We start from the raw sequence: 19,463 nt of genomic DNA on the forward strand, positions 1-19,463 counted from the left end.
AAGAACTGACCCCCGGGGACGTCCTGTAGTTCGGCTGTGTGGTGTGAGGTGGTGAAAAACTTCATGCTAGCTGGTATTATAGATATGATGTAATCCATGTACAAGTGCAGCTCCTGATGTTATTGCCTTAGCGACAAACATTTTATCAATTTAGTATATATGTTTGTATATATATATATATATATATATATATATATATATATATATATATATATATATATATATATAAAATGGTATAATGTTGCCATGCACAGGCAGCATATTTTGTCCTATGTTTCATTACAGCTTGCTGAAAAAGGTGTCAAACATAAGTTATAAGAAAAGCTACACAAACATACATACATACATACGTACATACATATTTTACAATCTTCAAATTTAACTGTTTACTTCATTATATTACAAGCTTCGCCAGTCAAGATCAGATTAACTTTGTGTTATTCCATTTATAGTGCAAGTTTCTAGAGCTTTTCTAGCTTTTACAGGTGCATGAGGTCCATTATTTCATTTATAGTGCAGTCATTTTGCTAATTTCACTTTGCCAATTTCTGTGATGTGATCAGACAGCAATTTCTGATTCCTTCATAGGGTAAGCTGGCTTCACCTGGATGCCATATAGTCCTGCCTAACTCAAACCAAGCAGAAGAAAATGGCAGATTAAACATAAATGTTTTTCTTTCATTTATCTTCAGTAAGTGCTTTATTCTGCAGTGGAGCCAGAGCATATCCCAGGACTTCTGGGTGGGAGGTGGGAATAAACTGGATGGAATGCCAGACCATCGCAATGAACCATGCACACACTCATTGGAAGAAAACTGGAAAACCTGGAGGAAATTGACATGGACATGGGGAAAACATGCACAGAAACTCCACACAGAGAGTAACCCAAGCTCAGAATCAAACCAGGAACCTAGAAACCGTGAGCAATCTCTCAAATGAATGGAACAACATTCTTTTTTCCTTTACCATTGAATAATAAATTCATCATTGAAGCTATTGTTAATAGTAAGAATGGGATTTAATATTATAGTCTATAATCTAACCAATCTGTATTCAAATGAATCCCCAAAAGTGATGTAAATGTAAATGAATTCCACAGGACGGCAGAGCTGCAATACACACACGCATCTCTAATGAGAGACCAGCTGACTAGCTGGGGAGAGAGGCAGTGAGAGATTTACAGTGTTCATTTCAGCTGTGATTTTCCACACAACGAGCTGAAATGATCAATATTCAGATGATGACGCATCAAAGAAAAAAATGCAGAGGAAAGAGTGAATCAAATGGGCAAGCATATTGCAAGTGCGAGGCAGAAAGCAAGTGAGAAAGGGAGTGGAGAGACAGTGCAAGAGAGAGAGAGAAAGAGCACAAGCCAGAATGAGCTAGCGAGAGAGGGATAAATGGCACGGATGATCGACAACACTTTGCCGTCTGCAGCTTGCTAGCTTTCAGCCCACGGCTCTGGAGAAAACCCAAAATATACCATGGAATTTCTTAATTTGTTTCAGATCAGGAGGCTTGGTATTTCTTTACTACTTTTTGCATTCACTCCATTGGCTTTTTTCCCCTTGGATTTGTCCTTCGTCTGGCTTTTCCAGAAGTCTGCAGAAAAGGACAGTTGAATGCAGTCACTGATGTTCACAAAAGAATGGGTAAGTTCGCTCTTTGATTTACACAGTCTGGACATGAATAGGAAATGAATAGTGAATTGAAAAGACGGCAGGGAGAGAGTGAGGGGGTAGACTGCCCGTGCACTAAAAATGTCATCTTCTTACACCATTTCCCCATTTTGAATCATCCAAACTTGTGATTTAGACTGCCATGAAATAACAGCAGTACCGTAGAATAGAGAAATGATAATGATGACTCAAAGCATGTTGATAAAATCATTCATATATGGTTACCAAATGCAGCATAAATATAGAGGAAGAGGTAAAATGGATTATGGGAATAGAATCTATTCAGAAATCTGCAAATGAGCAACAGATTTAGCATCTGAAACAGCTGAATGAATAATGCATGCATTTGGGCATTTGGCATAATTACTGTTACTGAATTGATTATTATTAAAATGGGAAACCAGCTAAATTTTAAGCTTTCAAACAACATCCAAACCTCAAATTCTGCATCAACATTAATATTTAAACCTAGAGCTGGAGACATAAATATTAGAGACAATAATATCATAAATATTAATGTTGATATATATATATATATATATATATATATATATATATGCACACACACACACTCACACACACACACACATGTATGCCCTGCTGAGATCAGATATGCTTATCTTTAAACAACCCAGGTTTTCATTCCAAGGTGGCCATTGGCGGGACAAGCACCAGCAGCACTTTGTGTAATCAGCATGCTACTGTGCCTCCCTCCTGCGTCATGCACAGCCTGCCCTCAGAAATGCCGTTGCGAGGACCTGCAGTTTTACTGCGACACGCAGGGACTCCTGGCGCCCCCAGATGGCGTGGACAGAGGAGCCCTTGGACTCTCGCTCCGGCACAACAGCTTCACCGAGCTGAGCCCTGACCAATTTTTTGGCTTCACCCAGCTAACCTGGCTCCATTTGGACCATAACCAAATACTCAACGTGCATGAAGATGCCTTCCAGGGGCTTTACAAGCTCAAGGACCTGAACCTGAGCTCCAACCGCATCACTAAGCTGCCCAACACAACCTTCATCCACCTTATCAACCTCCAAATCCTGGATCTATCCTTTAACCAGATGACTGCACTGGAGCCTGAGCTCTTTCATGGGCTTCGGAAGCTCCAGATCCTCCATCTGAGGTCCAATTTACTGAGGACTATGCCTGTGCGAGCCTTCTGGGACTGCTGGAGTCTGGAATACCTTGGTTTAAGCAACAACCGGCTTCGGAGCCTGGCGCGGAATGGATTCGCTGGGCTAATAAAGCTACAGGAACTCCATTTGGAACACAACCACTTGACCAAGATCAATCTGGCCCACTTCCCACGTCTTGTCACCCTCCAGTTCCTCTATCTGCAATGGAACAAGATTAACAATTTAACCTGTACCATGGAGTGGGAGTGGACCACTCTGGAAAAACTGGATCTAACTGGGAATGAGATACGCACGCTAACCCCTGAAGTGTTTGAAACTTTACCAAACCTTAAGGTTCTGCTGCTGGATAACAACAAGTTGACCAGCCTTGATACCCAAACCACGGATATGTGGAAGTCTCTGAACACCATCGGGTTGTCCAACAACCTTTGGGAATGTACCAATAGAATCTGCAACTTGGCCAGTTGGCTTAGTAAGTTTAAGGGTCGATGGGAGCAATCCATCCTATGCCACAGTCCTGAGTACACACAGGGTGAGGAAATACTAGATGCTGTTCATGGATTCCAACTCTGTCAAAACATCTTAGCGCCTATTGCACCGACCAGCACTACGAGGGAGGCCACGTTACCCCAACAATTCACTAGATCTTTGTTTGGGAATATGCAGACACCAACACAGGACTTCTATGCAGAGAATTTGGGGAGCTTTAGTATTTTCACCACTGCTGCCAAAACCCCACAAACTACTGTTTCTACAACTACAGATGAGATGGAAGATGTTACTGATGACTCTGCTCTGATGGACAACATGGTACTAACCCAGACAATAATTGTAGGTACCATGGCTCTTTTGTTTTTCTTTTTTCTCATCATTTTCATAGTGTACATCTCTTGGAAGTGCTGCCCACACTCTATACGACGAACCCACCACTGCTTGACCATTCAGAATAGACAGCAGAACCAGACACAAGAAAGGCAGCCGATGGCAGACCCAGCCACACAGTTGCCCTATAATGAATATGAGCTGACTCACAACGACGGTGCACTTGTAATCATAAATGGCTACGGGCAGTGCAAGTGTCAGCAACCATCTTACAAAGAGTGTGAAGTATAAACACTATTTATTTACTCAGATGATTGGTTGACCATTTTGACCATTTCAGATAATACAAGATTTGTTTATGAATATTTCAGTTTGTAAAGAAAAATGAAATACATGCTTTTTTCCTGGCTTTGAAATTCAATAAAAATGTGAAGGTCAAACCTTATGGTATTTTTAGAGAAATAATATGAAAAACAAAACAATAAAAACAATATGACAGCAGTCTTAAATTACAGAATATTGTCTTATACGATATATGACATTTCAGTATTAATAAGTGAAATCACTTAGCAAACAGAAATAAAGGAACATAAGGGAAAATAAGTTACCAATCATTGCTAATTGTTTGGTAATTTATAACAAATCTCAAAGTTTTGCACTGGTACTGTAATAAATAAAGATATTAGAATAGGACTGGAAGAAGATGCCATGAGATCTGAACAATGCACATTAATTTAGAATATAAGGAGAAAAAAATGGGCAAAGGATTGACCATGATAGTTCAAACCATTGCCTTAGCTAGAAACATTTCTTTCTTTCTTTCTTTTCATTACACTACATGATAGCTGGCTGAAAAAGAGATCCAATGCATAGTTTATTGAAAGAATTAAACAATTGGAGTGATGTGATTGTAGGAAAATAATCAACAATGGAGTGGTGTGACGTGGCCCAACACAAAGCGTAGTTATTGTTACCACCTCAAAGTTAACTATTTTCCTACAACACCACATCATGAAGTGTTTTATTCCTTTTACACAACAGAAATGTGCCAATGCTTACATTTCTTAAATTATTATTTAAAGAAAATGTCATGCAATTTATCCATTTATAGTTTCATTTAATGTTGTGGCGCTATACAAAGCTATAAACAGTCGTTCCCTCACCAGCATCTCTTTTTTCTATATCTTAAAATGAATAAGGTGAAAACAAAACAAAACAAACAAACAAACAACAACAACAACCACAACAACCACAACGAAAGCAGTTTGACATGTTCCCAAGAAACTGGAAAGTCCTCTGTCCTGAAGACTCCTCACAGAAAGCTTTACCATATCAGATGAGAAGTTTTTCTTTATTAAATAACAACACATTTCTCAATCTTTTTGTAATTAACCTTAGATTACATGGAGCATCTGTCATACAAGTCCATGTGAATGAGCTGTTACTATAGAAACAATAACGTATTAGAACAAGCGCATTAATATAAACCTGTGATTTGCAGGTTACACTAGTGTCAGAGCGGCTGTTATAGTGCCAGTCTAGAGCATTATTCAAATCTTCACCGCAGTTAAATAACGTGTGTGTGGAACAGACTAATATTTTCATTGAGGTGGCGAAGAAAAGACACTTGTGTGTGGAACCGATATTTTGATTGAAGCAGTGAAGAAAAACGTGACCTGATTTTCACTGTGATGAATTACCAGGCTGAAAAGATTTCCAAGTCTCTGCATGGTTGTTTTCATGCTTATGAACTAAATGGATAAATGGAAACCGCTGGCTGCCTGAAAGGTAGGAAAAATGCATTCAAAGTGCAGAATTGGGAAAAAAAGAAAGCTGTAAACCTGACACAATGCAAAGTAAAGCTGATGATACTTCATTTGTGGTGACACATTACGTTACACTAAGGTTAGTGTTCAGGACACCTACATAAGCTCCTCATGACATAAACCCACAGGAGTATTCAACATCAGCTGTAAACTGCTTTCATTGACTTGTGTCAAGTTGGAATAACGTGAGTTCATTTTCTTGATATAGACTTCATTTTCTTGACAAAAGGCTGGCATGAAAATTGGCTTCGTAGCCCAGTTTATAGTGGTTCTCTGGCACCTAAGTGCAGTATCAACTAATCAACTATTAATGAACTACATTGATTTTTTCCCCAAGTTTAATATTGTGTGTGGATTCATGACATAAAAATTCAATTAAGTCCATTTCAGTTCCAAGTTTAACACTGCAAAATGTCAAAAAGTTTAAAGGGGATGTACTTTACACACCACCATTAGTGCAGTAGTGTTTCTACCTTGTCGATTAGAGAAGCAAGACACAACTGAAACGAAAGAAAAGAAGAACTGGTGCGGATAAACAGATTGGCTAATGGAGGGACAGGGAGGTGAAGAGTACGTACAGTATATAGTAATCAGCAGACAGAAATTCCACAGCAGCTTGAAGATGATCAGAAGTGAAGCAGTGTGATGAAATGACCCATGCAAGTACAGTAAAAACGAGGGATGTGAGAGAGCTCAGTGCTGCAAGGTAGGATAAGAAGAAAAACAGAATTCAGCTTGGCTAACTTGCCTTCTTTCTCTGTAATTATGTCAGGCTCAGCATCATTAAAATTCAATAACAACACACTTTTTAGATGGCTTGTCTTGTCTGTATTATTAATATTAGAGACTAATATTAGAGAACACTGAAACCATTATCAGGGTGTTACATCGTAAAACATCGCAAAACATCATGAAGGAGGAATAAAGAGGAATAAAGAGCTGGGAATATAGGATGTTTTAAAGGAAATCATATAAAGTGGTCATACAATTGTCCTAGTTTGCTAATTGTCTGAGACAAAAATATTGTTTGTGTCAAAAATTATATGATTGTGATTGAATTTCTATAAAGAATTTCACTATTTCACTAATTTCACCTAAAATGATAATATCATAAAATGATAATATGATAAAAATGTTGCATTGATATTGCATTGGCATTGATGAAAATTGCGATTCATAGCTGTCTGCTCTTATTAATTCATTTTAGATTTTAACAATGAATTAATCATTGCATGATACTGATTTAATATTATACAAAACAATACAAAACAATACAATGTCAACATTAGATCAGTGTTTATTCAAACAGTATATAAGAATCGTTTGAATCATTATTTATTCAGTGTTGGACATTATGGAATTCTCCATTTTGAATACACTGATATGGAAGGATTAAAACACTCTGTGCCATGCTGTTATAGGAAAATAATCAACGAAAGGGTGGTGTGATGAAGCAGAGTTACTCTTACATACTGAAAATTGATTTTATTAAAAACACGTCACACTTTTTTTTTATCTATTTATATTTACAATCAACTATAAACCCACAAAACAGGTTAGCTCCTGTTCTCACTTACATTATAACAGCTATAAAGAGTCGTTCCCTCACCAGCCTCTCTTTTTTCTCTGTCTTGAAGTTAAGACAAAAAAATTCAGCTTGTCATGTTACTGAGAAAGCCTCCGACCATTACAAAGCACTGACACTGGAGACTCCTTCCATAAATGTTAAATAAACATCTCCTCACTGAAAACTTCACAATATCAATGATTTCACACGTTTTTTCCGTTTATGTGGAACGTCCACCATTCAAGTTCCTGTAAATGAGTTGTTATTTTAGAATAGATAACGTATTAGAACAACCACAATATAAATATATATTTATATTTATAAGTTTATATTCATATAAACCTGTGATTTGCAGCTGCACAACTGCCAAAGCTGCAGTTATAGAAATATTAATCAACACCTTCTGACCAATCAGAATCAATCAGCATTCAACACGCTGTGGTATAAAATCCCAATAATAAAAACATTATGGATGCAACAATACCAGTTTGTTTTTTTGTTTTTTTCAGACAGAGTACGAGTACATGTTTTTGGTACTCATCAACCGATACCGATACTGAAGCCTCAAGCCAGCTAGCAGATTACCAGAACATTTTTTGAACATTACCAGTATTTCCATAATGTTATTTTTGGTCTGCTTGGGAACGTTGCTTGAGCTACAGTGTATTAACACTGAGTTTATAGAACATTGCGGGAATGTTATTTCTGGAATGTTACAGTCTTATTAGAACCCGTTAAATACTAGTTTGCTGGCAGTGAAGGTCATTCCTGAGAGGTGTTAAAACCACACTCTTTTTGCTACAGTTCTGTATAATCACTATGTTCTTGTTGAAGAAATGTGCACAAGAATTCAGGATTTGGAAAAAAAAAAAAAAACATCCACAGTAGGTTGATGTTTGCAGAATGTTGATCAATTCGTGGAGCATGAAACGTACTCCTTAAACTAATCATTTCTTTTCTTATACATACTGTATGTGTTACAAGTGCACTGGATTGCTTAACATATATAGGCGTGAATACCGTAGGTAGTTATTAAATAATACTAATAAACTCATTTAGGTGTGCTGCGTCAGGGGAAATAAAATGATCCTGGATGATTGATGTTTCAAGGAAACAGTGATTCCTTAACAAATATGCATTGTGCAAGTAGCACCTTATACTGTACATGCAAATGATGTGTCAACATGTCAGACCAACTACCGTGGCTGCAAATTGGCTCTGAGTTGATATATAATTATGAAAGCAACAGCTGCTGCCTTTGATGGATTGGTGGATGGATGGGAGGATGGATTGGTGGGTGGATGGATTGATGGATCGATGGATAGATGGGTGGATGGATGGGAGGATGGATCGATGGGTGGATGGATAGGTGGATGGATGGTTGGATGGATGGATAGATGGGTGGATGGATGGATGGGTCGGTGGATGGATGGGTCAGTGGATGGGAGGATGGATGGATGGAAGAATGGGTGGGTGGATGGATGGATGGGTGGATGGATCAAAGGATGGGTGGGTGGATGGATGGATGGGTCGGTGGATGGGAGGATGGATGGATGGATGGATGGATGGGTGGGTGGGTGGATGGGTGGGTCAGTGGATGGATGGAAGAATGGGTGGGTGGATGGATGGATGGATGGGTGGATGGATCAGAGGATGGGTGGGTGGATGGATGGATGGGTCGGTGGATGGATGGGAGGATGGATGGATGGATGGGTGGATGGATGGGTGGGTGGATGGATGGGTGGGTGGATTTTAGGATGGAGGGATGGGTGGATGGGTGGATGGTTGGATGGGCAGATGGATGGATGGGTCGCTGGATGGATGGACGGATGCATCTCCTCCACTGCTAGCTATTGTTTTTTAATCAGTCACACTTTTTCCTCATAGTGTTTATGCATCACTACATTCATGTATCTGTTTATTAATATGTGTGAATTCTTCATTGAGGCTGCTTTATCTTCAGCACTGCACTGTAAAATATGACACTTACATCCAATTCATTATGTTTATGATCATAAAGACACATAGTGCTGCACTCAGTATGGCTTAGAGGAGGTGTATACTGTGTGTGAAATGGTGATGGATGGACATCACCCACTAATACATCACAGTTAGTGAGCAAAGACCACATGGACACAGGACAAACGGTGACGTATTGTTGTATCCTGTTGTATTCAACGGCTAAAAATAACTTAGACCCCAGAAATTTAATAGTGGTAGATGCACACACCTTTAATAAGGCAACACACAAACTGGACAAGAAGTGTTGCACATGTGAAAGGTGCAACACTCGAAGCTCATGTTAGCTCTTGTTAGTAGAATTTATTTGAAAGGTTTTTAATACACAAAATCCTTTCAAACGTCAGGAGTGGACAGTGGACGACATGCAAAGCAACCATTTCACACTTTTCACACTTTAAATGGCGCTGTTATTACTAGACCAGCTCACCTTTCTTTCTTTCTTTCTTTCTTCCTTTTAATTCCTAGCTTTTCCAGTTCAGGTTTTACAATGTGCATTTTCCAAACCTGCATAAAAGAGGTGGATGAAAAGCCAAATATAAGCCACAGAAAAACAGAGTAATTTGTCAATGGCTAAGAATCTCTCATATTGTGACTGGTCTGGAATTTGAAATCAGACTAAATCAATAAAAATTAGGGATTTGGGTCCTGAGATGTGTGAATGAACTACAGCAGTGGTTAATCCCTAGGTGAAATGATGTGAATAAACATTTTGCTATTCAGATACTTTACACATCCCTTCCTTTTGTGATCTCAGGATTTGAGAAGTGTAGTCAGAGGGAGAAAAGAAGGAAATAATATGTCGAATTGTGATAAGACAGAAGGGAGCATGTGTTCAAGGGCATAATTTGCACTACACTAAAACTTTGTTCTTCTTCCATAACATATTTATAAAAAGCAAGAAATCAGAAGTCACTTTTTTTTTTGTAGTGTTGGATTCTTTTCATTCGAAGTTTAACAAAAGGATGAACAACTCCTCCATCTTCTCCAGAGGCTCGGAAATATGGAACAAAACCACCATGCGCGTCAAGCCACATGTCACTAATACGGCTTTCTCCTAAATTTCCTCTTTTACGCTGCTTATCATTACATGTGTTACGTTTTCTGCCAAGCGAGACAAAGACGTACGACATGTAGCATAAACACAAAGCCATCGCCTCTAACCTGTAGAGACAGTGATGCTTAATAAGCATTCATGACAGGTTCAGTGTGAGTTTCTGAATGAAAACGAAAGGAGCATGAGGTAAAAAAAAAAAACACTACTAATTTCTTTCTTTACTTCTTTCTACAAAGGCAGAGGGAATTTTAGGATAATTGTAGCAGGACAAATATGAGCTGTCAGACATAGAACAGAGGAACGTTCTGCATCTAAAGTGCTGCGATTTAAAGAGTTTGCACTTCTCCGATTTGATCCATGTGTTAATGGCGAGGTCTTTACAATCCTCAGTGTCAGTGTACTGTAGCAGCATTTCCATTCTAACCTCTGTGGCTCTCTTCATGAACTTTGGGAAGCCAGTTGAGAGAAATGTAGAGAAGTCACATGGGGGAAAACAATGATGAGTATGAAATTCGGACTAAATTATTGTTCTTTTAAGACTACAAAGCAAATCCATTCCAACATGTCCTCTTTCAAAGCGCAGCAGTGGGACGTAATTAACAATTGATGGGAGGAAAACAAGAGTATTGCTCATTCTTTCTTCTCCTCACTGATTTGTCACTTTACAGAATGCTTGTCTTTCCATGACGAAGCCCTGTATCAGTGTGCAGCTTCGTTTATTCAGGAAAATTAGCCTGTTATTTGCACACAACGGATCTGAACATGAGAATTGTGATTATGTAAATTGTGATTATGTAATGATCACACATTTTTAAATAAGCATGCTGTACTTTGTCTCACTTGATGCATATAATCTATAATATACTGTATATAATAGTATATAATAATCTATCCAAATTCTTGCAAATCATTTTTTCAGTATTTTCAGCTCATATCACAGCGCTTATAAATTATCGCTTCTGCTTGGTCAGAAGGTGTTGATTAATTTTCTATAGCAGCAGCTCTGACAGTAGTGCAGCTACAAATCACAGGTTTATATATATATATTAATGTATATATGTTAATTAAAACATTATGGTTTCTATAGTAACAGCTCATACACAGGGATAGAAGACACTCCAAATAAACAGATTAAAAACACCTGGAATTGTTGATATAGTGAGGTTTTCTGTAAGGAGATGTTTAACATTTATGGAAGGAGTCTCCAGTGTCAGTGTTTTGTAACGGTCAAAGGTAAATCTGTAATTTTATTTTTCTGACATTTTTAAGACAGATGATTTTTAGAGTGTTTGTGTGTGTGTGTGTGTGAGGGAATGACTGTTTATCACTGCTAGAACATAAGCAAGAACAAGACTTGTTTCATGGACATTCCACAATAATAAATGTAACTTTAAACGGATAAAAACAATACATGATGTGTTTTAATAAATAAAACATTGTAATTGTTGGCTAATTGCTGTGGTGTAAGAGGAATAAAACACTCAGGATGTGGTGTTGTGGGTATTCATATGATGAGATGAAATAATGAATACAATTCTCAATTATAGTGTCCTTCTCAATTAATGTGGAACGTAAATCCCTTCAAGACTGATCATGTTACTGATTAAAAAAAAAAAAATCCACTGTATCTTTCTTTGAAATGATCTCCTATTTGCAGGCATAACATGTGGAAAGATGATCATAACTGAAGACAACAGTACACACTTTGTGAGCTTGTGTAGGACCGCACTGAACGATGATGGAGAACATAACAAGGAGCCATTAGTGGAACTTTGGGCTTTGATTATACCTGAGCATGCAGTAACTCCTCTGTGCCTCTCTTTCTACTCTTAAAGAACCATTTATCTCCATCAATACCTGCTGCTCTGATAAAAGACAAGATGCAGACTCAGCCCTAATGGCCTTCTGGAGATTTCCACCAGCACGTAATCACACCATCTACACTCCATTACAGAGACAGAACACCATAATGTTTATAACATTGATTAAAAAGTAAAGATTTTTGTGTTAGGATTGAAAAATCAATGATGAATCGAGACAATTTTCATATTAAAGCATCTATGCCATTTTGCCTGAAAACATTGTAAGACTGCAGGTCATATGTATGACTAATGCTCCAGAAGTGAAATATCATGAACCAATAATTACCATTAGCTAGAATTTAACTTGCTGCCCAGCCAATTACATTAGCCACTATTATATAATTTAGCCACTAAATTAGATAGAGTTCATACTTTCTGGAGAGGTAAACGATACGCCTTATTTTATACCTGACTTTGTTTACTGAAACATTTTGCAGAGGTAAGAGGTAAGGCCTGGGCACTCATCTACAAGTTCAAGACTTCAGTGTAGTGTATTATCCATCTTCAGACACACATGGTTAGCTATAGCACTAACTATTCAATTCAATTTGTATAGAGCTTTTAACAATGGACATTGTCACAAAGCAGCTTTACAGAAATCTGGATATAAATTTTACATTTATACATGTTTCCCCATTGTGAAGCATGAGAAGGTTCAATGTTTTTTTTTTTTCTACATTGAACTTGATTGCTAAACTGAAATAACCCAGAGCCCATTCATTGATGTAAAGCATGCGAACTTTGGCTGGATGAGAGAAGAAGAGACCTTCAGGATTTGTAATGACTTCGAAGGTCGAATAAAAAAATGTAAGGAGTAAAAAGAACATTTTCTTGTCTTGTAAATGTAATTAGGTAAGAGTTGAAAGAAGTACTACTTTTCATTTATAGAAATGAAGTGCAATTATTCAAGTATTTCCACCCCTCTGTAGAGCTACATAAGGCTTTCAGTGACAGGGAAAATGATTTTAAAATGAATTGGGCCTAAAATGAGTTATTGATGAAAAATTTGCTTTGATTTTACCTGAACACACCTCTTTCTAGTTTGAACTTTTTTTTTTCCATATTAATACCTGCTGTTCTCTGATAAAAGTTCAGATTTTGTCAGCCATAATGGCCCTCTTGATATTTCCACCATGGCTAATGGAGGAGAAGAAGGCCATTCAGATATTACATTTGGACTCACTAATTAGTATTTGATTTTTATTTAAATAGTCGGCTATTTGAGGGCAGTGAAAGTTTTCACACTAGAGAACAGTACAAGGTGAATGGCTCATTGTAATGCAGAGTTAGTGTCTAAATAAATACCGCATATCTTTTCTCTCCAGACATTTTAATCACATTGTGTTAGTGAGACAATCCTTATTAATTGTCTCTCTTTGCCTAGTGTGGCATTTTATTCACAATAAAATCAATAGTCTCGTTTGTGCCATGAATTTGTTCAGCTGATGAAGTGATACTGCCTGAAACTTGTCCAAATCAGTGACTGGTCCTGAGGTAAACGGCGATTAGCAAGGATGTGAGATTATGTCTTTTTTATTTTTTGTAAAAAAAAAAAAATATACATATGAAAATAAACAAATCACACGTGAAAAGATACAGCTGTTGAATTTCCACCATGCAAACCCGAATGCCTCAACAGCAAGTAACGCTTCAAATATCCAAGGTTATGAAGCATCTCTATAAAGCCTCCTCACATCTTATTTCACATGACAAATGAGCTGTGTGTCCTCCAGCTCCAGACGTTTGGACGACACACCAGAGACTCCAGACACGGCTCTGAATGTCGAGGCTGAGCTGGCAGTGATCATGAAGAGTGAGAGATGCTGTTTCTTTCCAGACGTGAAACAACTGCCAAAGACGTGGAGAGAAACCTGGCTGAGGATCTGTCATGGCTGCAAACAGAATGAAGTCATGCAGGAAGATGAGCCGTAAAGCTCAGAGAGACAAGCACACCATTATAGAAAAGACAAAAAGACTTCACTTGTGAAATTTGTACGTCTTTTTTTTTACACTCTAAACATGTTTTTTTCACATGTTGTGCATGTTTTTACTTTCATGTGATTTGCCACATGATTCATTCATTTTCACATGTGATTTTTTTCACAATTCATTTTTTTTCTCACATTTAATTTTTATATGATTCATTTTTCGCATGTGATTTTACATGATTCAATTATATTCACATTTGGATTTTTATATGATTCATTTTTTTTCACAAGTTTTTCAAAGGACTTGACACAATTACATTTGACTTGATTGGCTTACACTCGAATCAACTAGACTTCAATCAACTAGACTTGATTAGACTTGACACAACTAGATTTGATTTGACTAGACTAGACTCAAATCAACTAGACCTGACTAGACTCCCCTTGACTCCATTTGATTAGACGCAGCTCGACTAAACAACTAGATTCGACTTAATTAGATTAGAATCAACTAGACTTAACACAAGACTCAATTTGACTAGACTTGAAACAACTAGCCTCATCTAGACTCCACTTGACTCTGTTTGACAAGACTAATTTCAGCTAGACTCGACTTGACAACAAGATTTGACTTGATTAGACTAGATTCAAATCAAATACACTTGACTTGACTAGATTCAACACAAGACTCAATTCAACTAGACTCGACTTGTCTAGACTCTATTTGACTCTATTTGACTAGAATCAAATAAACTAGACTCCACTCGACTAGACAACTAGATTTGACTTAATTAGATTAGATTAGAATCAACTAGACTCAATTTGACTAGACTCAAAACAGCTAGACTCATCTAGACTCCACTTGACTCTGTTTGACAACTCAAATCAACTAGACTTGACTTGACAACAAGATTTGACTTGATTAGACTAGACTCGAATCGACTAGATTAACTTGAAACAACTACACTCGACCTCACATGACTCATTGTCACATGACTCGACTGTGAGACATCACAAATATTCAATTAGAAGTCCAGCTTATTCAAACCGAGTGTGTGATTAAGTACAGATGGGTGTTGTTAGAAGTCGGGACATTGTGACTGTATATAGGTTCTAGTTTAGTCTTATGACTGAGAGTCATGTGAAATAGGTACTGGCAGAGGATCATGGGAGTTGGAGTTTATATTGGGTGCAAATGTGGACGAGCCAACAAATATAATTTTAGCCTTGTGCGCTGCATTTCATACCATGAATTATGGTATGAAATCATTTACAATGAGAAAGAACAGACTTCATTTGTATGGTAATAAATAAAGAGATAAATAATCGTTTACTTTTATAAGTAGCGAATAAAAATTAAAAAATTAAAAGTCAAAGACAACAAAATTCAGAGAGCCAGCGATCAATAGATTGCAAAAGCAATTTGAGACTATTTTATAACTTTATAGCGTGGTTTATAGCATGTCTCTGGTTTCCTAGAATGCACTTGGCTTTGTGAATCCTCTTGAAGTGGGCACAGATGGCTTTTCCCGGAACGTGACTGGGTTCATTTTGGGTCTTGCATATCTCCGGTGCTTTTTCACCTCGTCTCTGTGGCTGATAGAAAAGGACTCACGCTGGTCCACAAGGGCAAGAAAAAAAAATCGAACATTCAGAAATGTGTGTGTGGTGGACGATAGGATGTTTATGCTCTCACTCCAAGTTCATGAGTTCGATCTCAGCTGGTGTCTACAGCCGTATCAGCTAAATGACATAATGTGATTATTACAATTTGTAACCTCTCTGACCGGAGGCGCTGCTGTAGAGCCGAGCGTCGGGGCTAAACCCCCATCCTGTCTCAGCAGGAAGACATTTTACACCATCTTATAAGACGTTCTGTAAATCCGCTCATCTGAAGGTATGATGATCCTAACATAAAGCCTTTACAGCATCTCAGCATGAGAATATCGCCCAGATTCACGACTTCCAGAATACATTTTCTGCTGTAACTCTTTGTCCAGCCCTCCTGCTGTAACCACACCCATAAATATACATCTATTCCAGGTTATAATTTACATTTATTTTACATTTTAATTTTCATTTAAATAATTTCAATTTCAAATATATATGGTATTTTCATTAATACCTTTTAGTTAAGAATTCCAAAAAGTTGATTAAACATTAAAAAAAAATAATAATAAAAATAAACAACATATATATTTTTTAATCTTTCTCTCTTTATAAATATTGTTTTTCTCTAAAAGGCACATGTGGTGTAATTTTTGATGCCCCTAACAAATATTTAGAGTAAAACAAAAGATCATGATGGTTAAAATAAAGTTTAACTATACATAAACACTAAAATACTAACATAAACATTAACTAAATAGATACATTTTACATTTTAATTTAATTAATTTAAATTTAAATTATATATCTATTTTATTTTTTTACATTTAAGAATCCCAAAAAGAGGATGACACTTAATTAACTATTAAGTGTCTATTAAGAAGTACTTAATTAACTATTTATTTTACAATTCTCTCTTTAAATATATTGATTTTCTCAAACGGTGTATGCAACGTTATTTTGTCAATAATTATTGATTATTGATTGATTATCCATTTTCTTTTCGTTTTAGCAATGTCTTTACATGTCTTTATATGTCTGTCGTTCTGCAGTAGGTTTCAAAATCAGGAAGTAGAACAGAATGTTTCCTGAGAAACAGCATATTTGAGGAGGAAGTCCTTCATCAGCTCCAGCAAAGTCTTTCTGATGCTGTCAGAGATCAAACCCTCTGATTCCCAGATGGATGATGAGTAGATGATCGGACTCGAGTGACTGATCTGACAACTTTGATCAGACAACTCCCGTCTGTCTGAACCAGTCATATATGTATCTACAGATGTATAAAACATGCTGTGAATCCATATACAGTGCTACATGTTTGAATTGACAATAACACCACCAAGTACGTTTGATCAGTTTGTTGCAAATAGAATAAGACTATTTCAAGGTTGTGAAAGTCTAGAAATCAGTTTAATTCTCATATATTTAATTTATGATTCATATTATCTTATAGTATGAAATACTAGAGAAAACTAACTATATGCAAGGTATTTTCACCTGGTAAGATGAGACATTTTGCATTTTTGCAGCAGTAGTCAAAAGAAAACTCCACAGAATGCTACGAACAAGCGAAAGTAGAGCTGATTTCCTTTTAACCCAAACTGTAGATTCAGCAGTGATTGAGGAGACGCATTTGAAATACAGTCGCAGATGTAATGAACGTGAACTAAGTAGATTTTTTTTCACCAAAATGCCATTTTTGGAGAAATGTGGATAGACTAAGCATACATCCAATCAACAACAAAATGGCACAAAAGAACAGAAGACAGAGTAGTTTAGTGTTTTATGGGTTTCTACACGATTTATAAAGGTTCATATTAATTCTTCACACACAGTGCAAAGCGCTCACATAATTTCATGTGTTGACTTACATTCAGGGCATAACATGTGGAGATTTCACATTTCCCTCATGAAATGGTGACACATAATGATGTCAAATGTACGCAATCTTTTTCCAAAAGAGAAATCATTTAGGGTTTTACTGAGTTAGCATTCAGACATAGTTGAATTTCGCGTTCCAAATCTAAGTGCTCATGATCATTCATTCATTCATTCATTCAATCAATCAATCAATCAATCAATCAATCAATCAATCAATCAAACAAACCAGCTAATTAAGCAATCAATTTACCAATCAATCAATAATGTCAACAAATTTTGCAAAGCGAAAGCTAACTCTACGGCTCACCCACGGAAGCACCACTCCTCTCCACTTCACGTGTTTGCTCTCCTCAGTGAAGCTCCTGCTGATAAATCTGAAAGAACTATGGTTATAGGACACTCTATCTTAAGGCACGTAAAATTAGCTAGGCCATTAGGGGCACCAGCAGCACTAGTTAGTTGTATACAGGGAGCCAGGGTGCAGGACATAGAAGGTAAACTTAGGGTCTTAGGCAAGCATAGGTTTTCAAGGATAGTTATTCATGTAGGAGCTAATAATATACACCTTCGTCAGTCAGAAGTTACTAAGAGTAACATTGTAGAGGTGTGTAAATTAGTGAGGTAAATTACTAGGATAGCCTTCTTTCATCTCAGCAATATTGCTAAGATAATAATGTCATTATGCAATGCTGAAAAATTTGTTCATGCTTTTGTTACCTTTAGGTTGGATGATTGTAATGCCTTACTGTCTGGCTGTTCCAGTATGTACATAAACAAGCTCCAGTAGCTTGCAGAAAGAGTCCTTACTAGAACCAGAAGATATGACCACATCACCCCTATCTTATCCACCTTGCATTGGCTCCCAATCAAATTTTGCATTGATTATAATATGCTACTACTGACATATAAAGCATTGAATCGTCTCGCTCCACAGTACCTGAGCGAATTTTTGGTCTTTTATGATCCACCACCCCTACTTTGATCAAAATGTGCAGGCTATTTATTGGTACCTAGAACAGTTTAGGCTGCAGCAGGGGGTTGAGCTTTCTCTTACAAAGCCCCACAGTTATGGAACAGCCTTCCAATCAATCAATCAATCAATCAATCAATCAATCAAGAAGCCATCCAATCAACTCATCTATCAACTAATCAACTAATCCACTGACCAATCAACCAATTAACCACCCAATTGTCCAACCAATCAATCAAATCAATCAATTAAACTACCAGCACATAATCAACCAAATAACCACCCAATTGCCCGACCAATCAATCAACTAACCAACAAACAATTAGCGTTCCAACTCCTAGTGTTCATGATCATTGTTAATGCATTGTTGATCAAGTAAACTAACATTACGGAAACAGTTTTTTTCTATAACTGTCACTTTCCTACATGATTGATAGGACAGACACCCGGTGTGTAGTCATCACTCAGGTAGTGTCAGTGTATGTTTTACCTTCAGAGCTTTTCACACATCCTCCGCACAACGTCTCAGATCCTGGCAAGCTTTTGAAGAGTCTCTGTGTTGGTGTGTCTTTGAAAGGCCAGGCTATGATACACAAGCTCGTCTCTCTGTTTGAAGCTGGGGAAACAACAAAGTGTCTGCAGTGTAACAACTCTGAGGCTCAGTAACTGAGATTATGTTAAATTTGAGACACAAACATGTGGAGATCAGAACATCTGTCAGCCCTGCTTCTTTGTATACCTTATACCTGTTTACTTCTGATGTTATTTATCGCATGCTAAACAGCTATGACTCACTGCTATGTTAAAGATACCTGAAATTTATCTTCACAAATGCTATTTATTTCTTACCAAGTGTCAGATAGCTTAGTTGGGAGCACCTTTTAAAATGTTTTTTAGGAAGCAATCTCCTTGGAGAACTCTTGGATCATGATAACGCAACTTTGGTGTTGGTCTGGGCAATACTTTTCTTCTCATATTGCTAACCTGACTTGGTCATGCAGGTGTCTCTTTTATGATATCAGCAGGGTCTGCATTTTTAGACCCTGACCTACAGTATTTGTACTAGCAAGAAGATATCTTTTTGAATGAGACTACAAAGCACTCC

The 19,463-nt window shown here is 37.2% G+C and overlaps 1 protein-coding gene across 1 annotated transcript; it reads left to right on the forward strand.

The window, feature by feature from the left end:
* Positions 1-1,141: 1,141 nt before the first annotated feature.
* Positions 1,142-6,612, forward strand: LOC117597937 (leucine-rich repeat transmembrane neuronal protein 2). The gene is made up of 2 exons (XM_034307199.2): positions 1,142-1,652; positions 2,315-6,612. The coding sequence occupies exons 1-2, from the start codon at positions 1,623-1,625 to the stop codon at positions 3,929-3,931; spliced, it is 1,647 nt and encodes a 548-aa protein (XP_034163090.2). The 5' UTR covers positions 1,142-1,622; the 3' UTR covers positions 3,932-6,612.
* Positions 6,613-19,463: the final 12,851 nt, after the last annotated feature.

Source organism: Pangasianodon hypophthalmus, chromosome 9 (assembly GCF_027358585.1).
Source record: "Pangasianodon hypophthalmus isolate fPanHyp1 chromosome 9, fPanHyp1.pri, whole genome shotgun sequence".
Lineage (NCBI taxonomy): Eukaryota > Metazoa > Chordata > Actinopteri > Siluriformes > Pangasiidae > Pangasianodon > Pangasianodon hypophthalmus.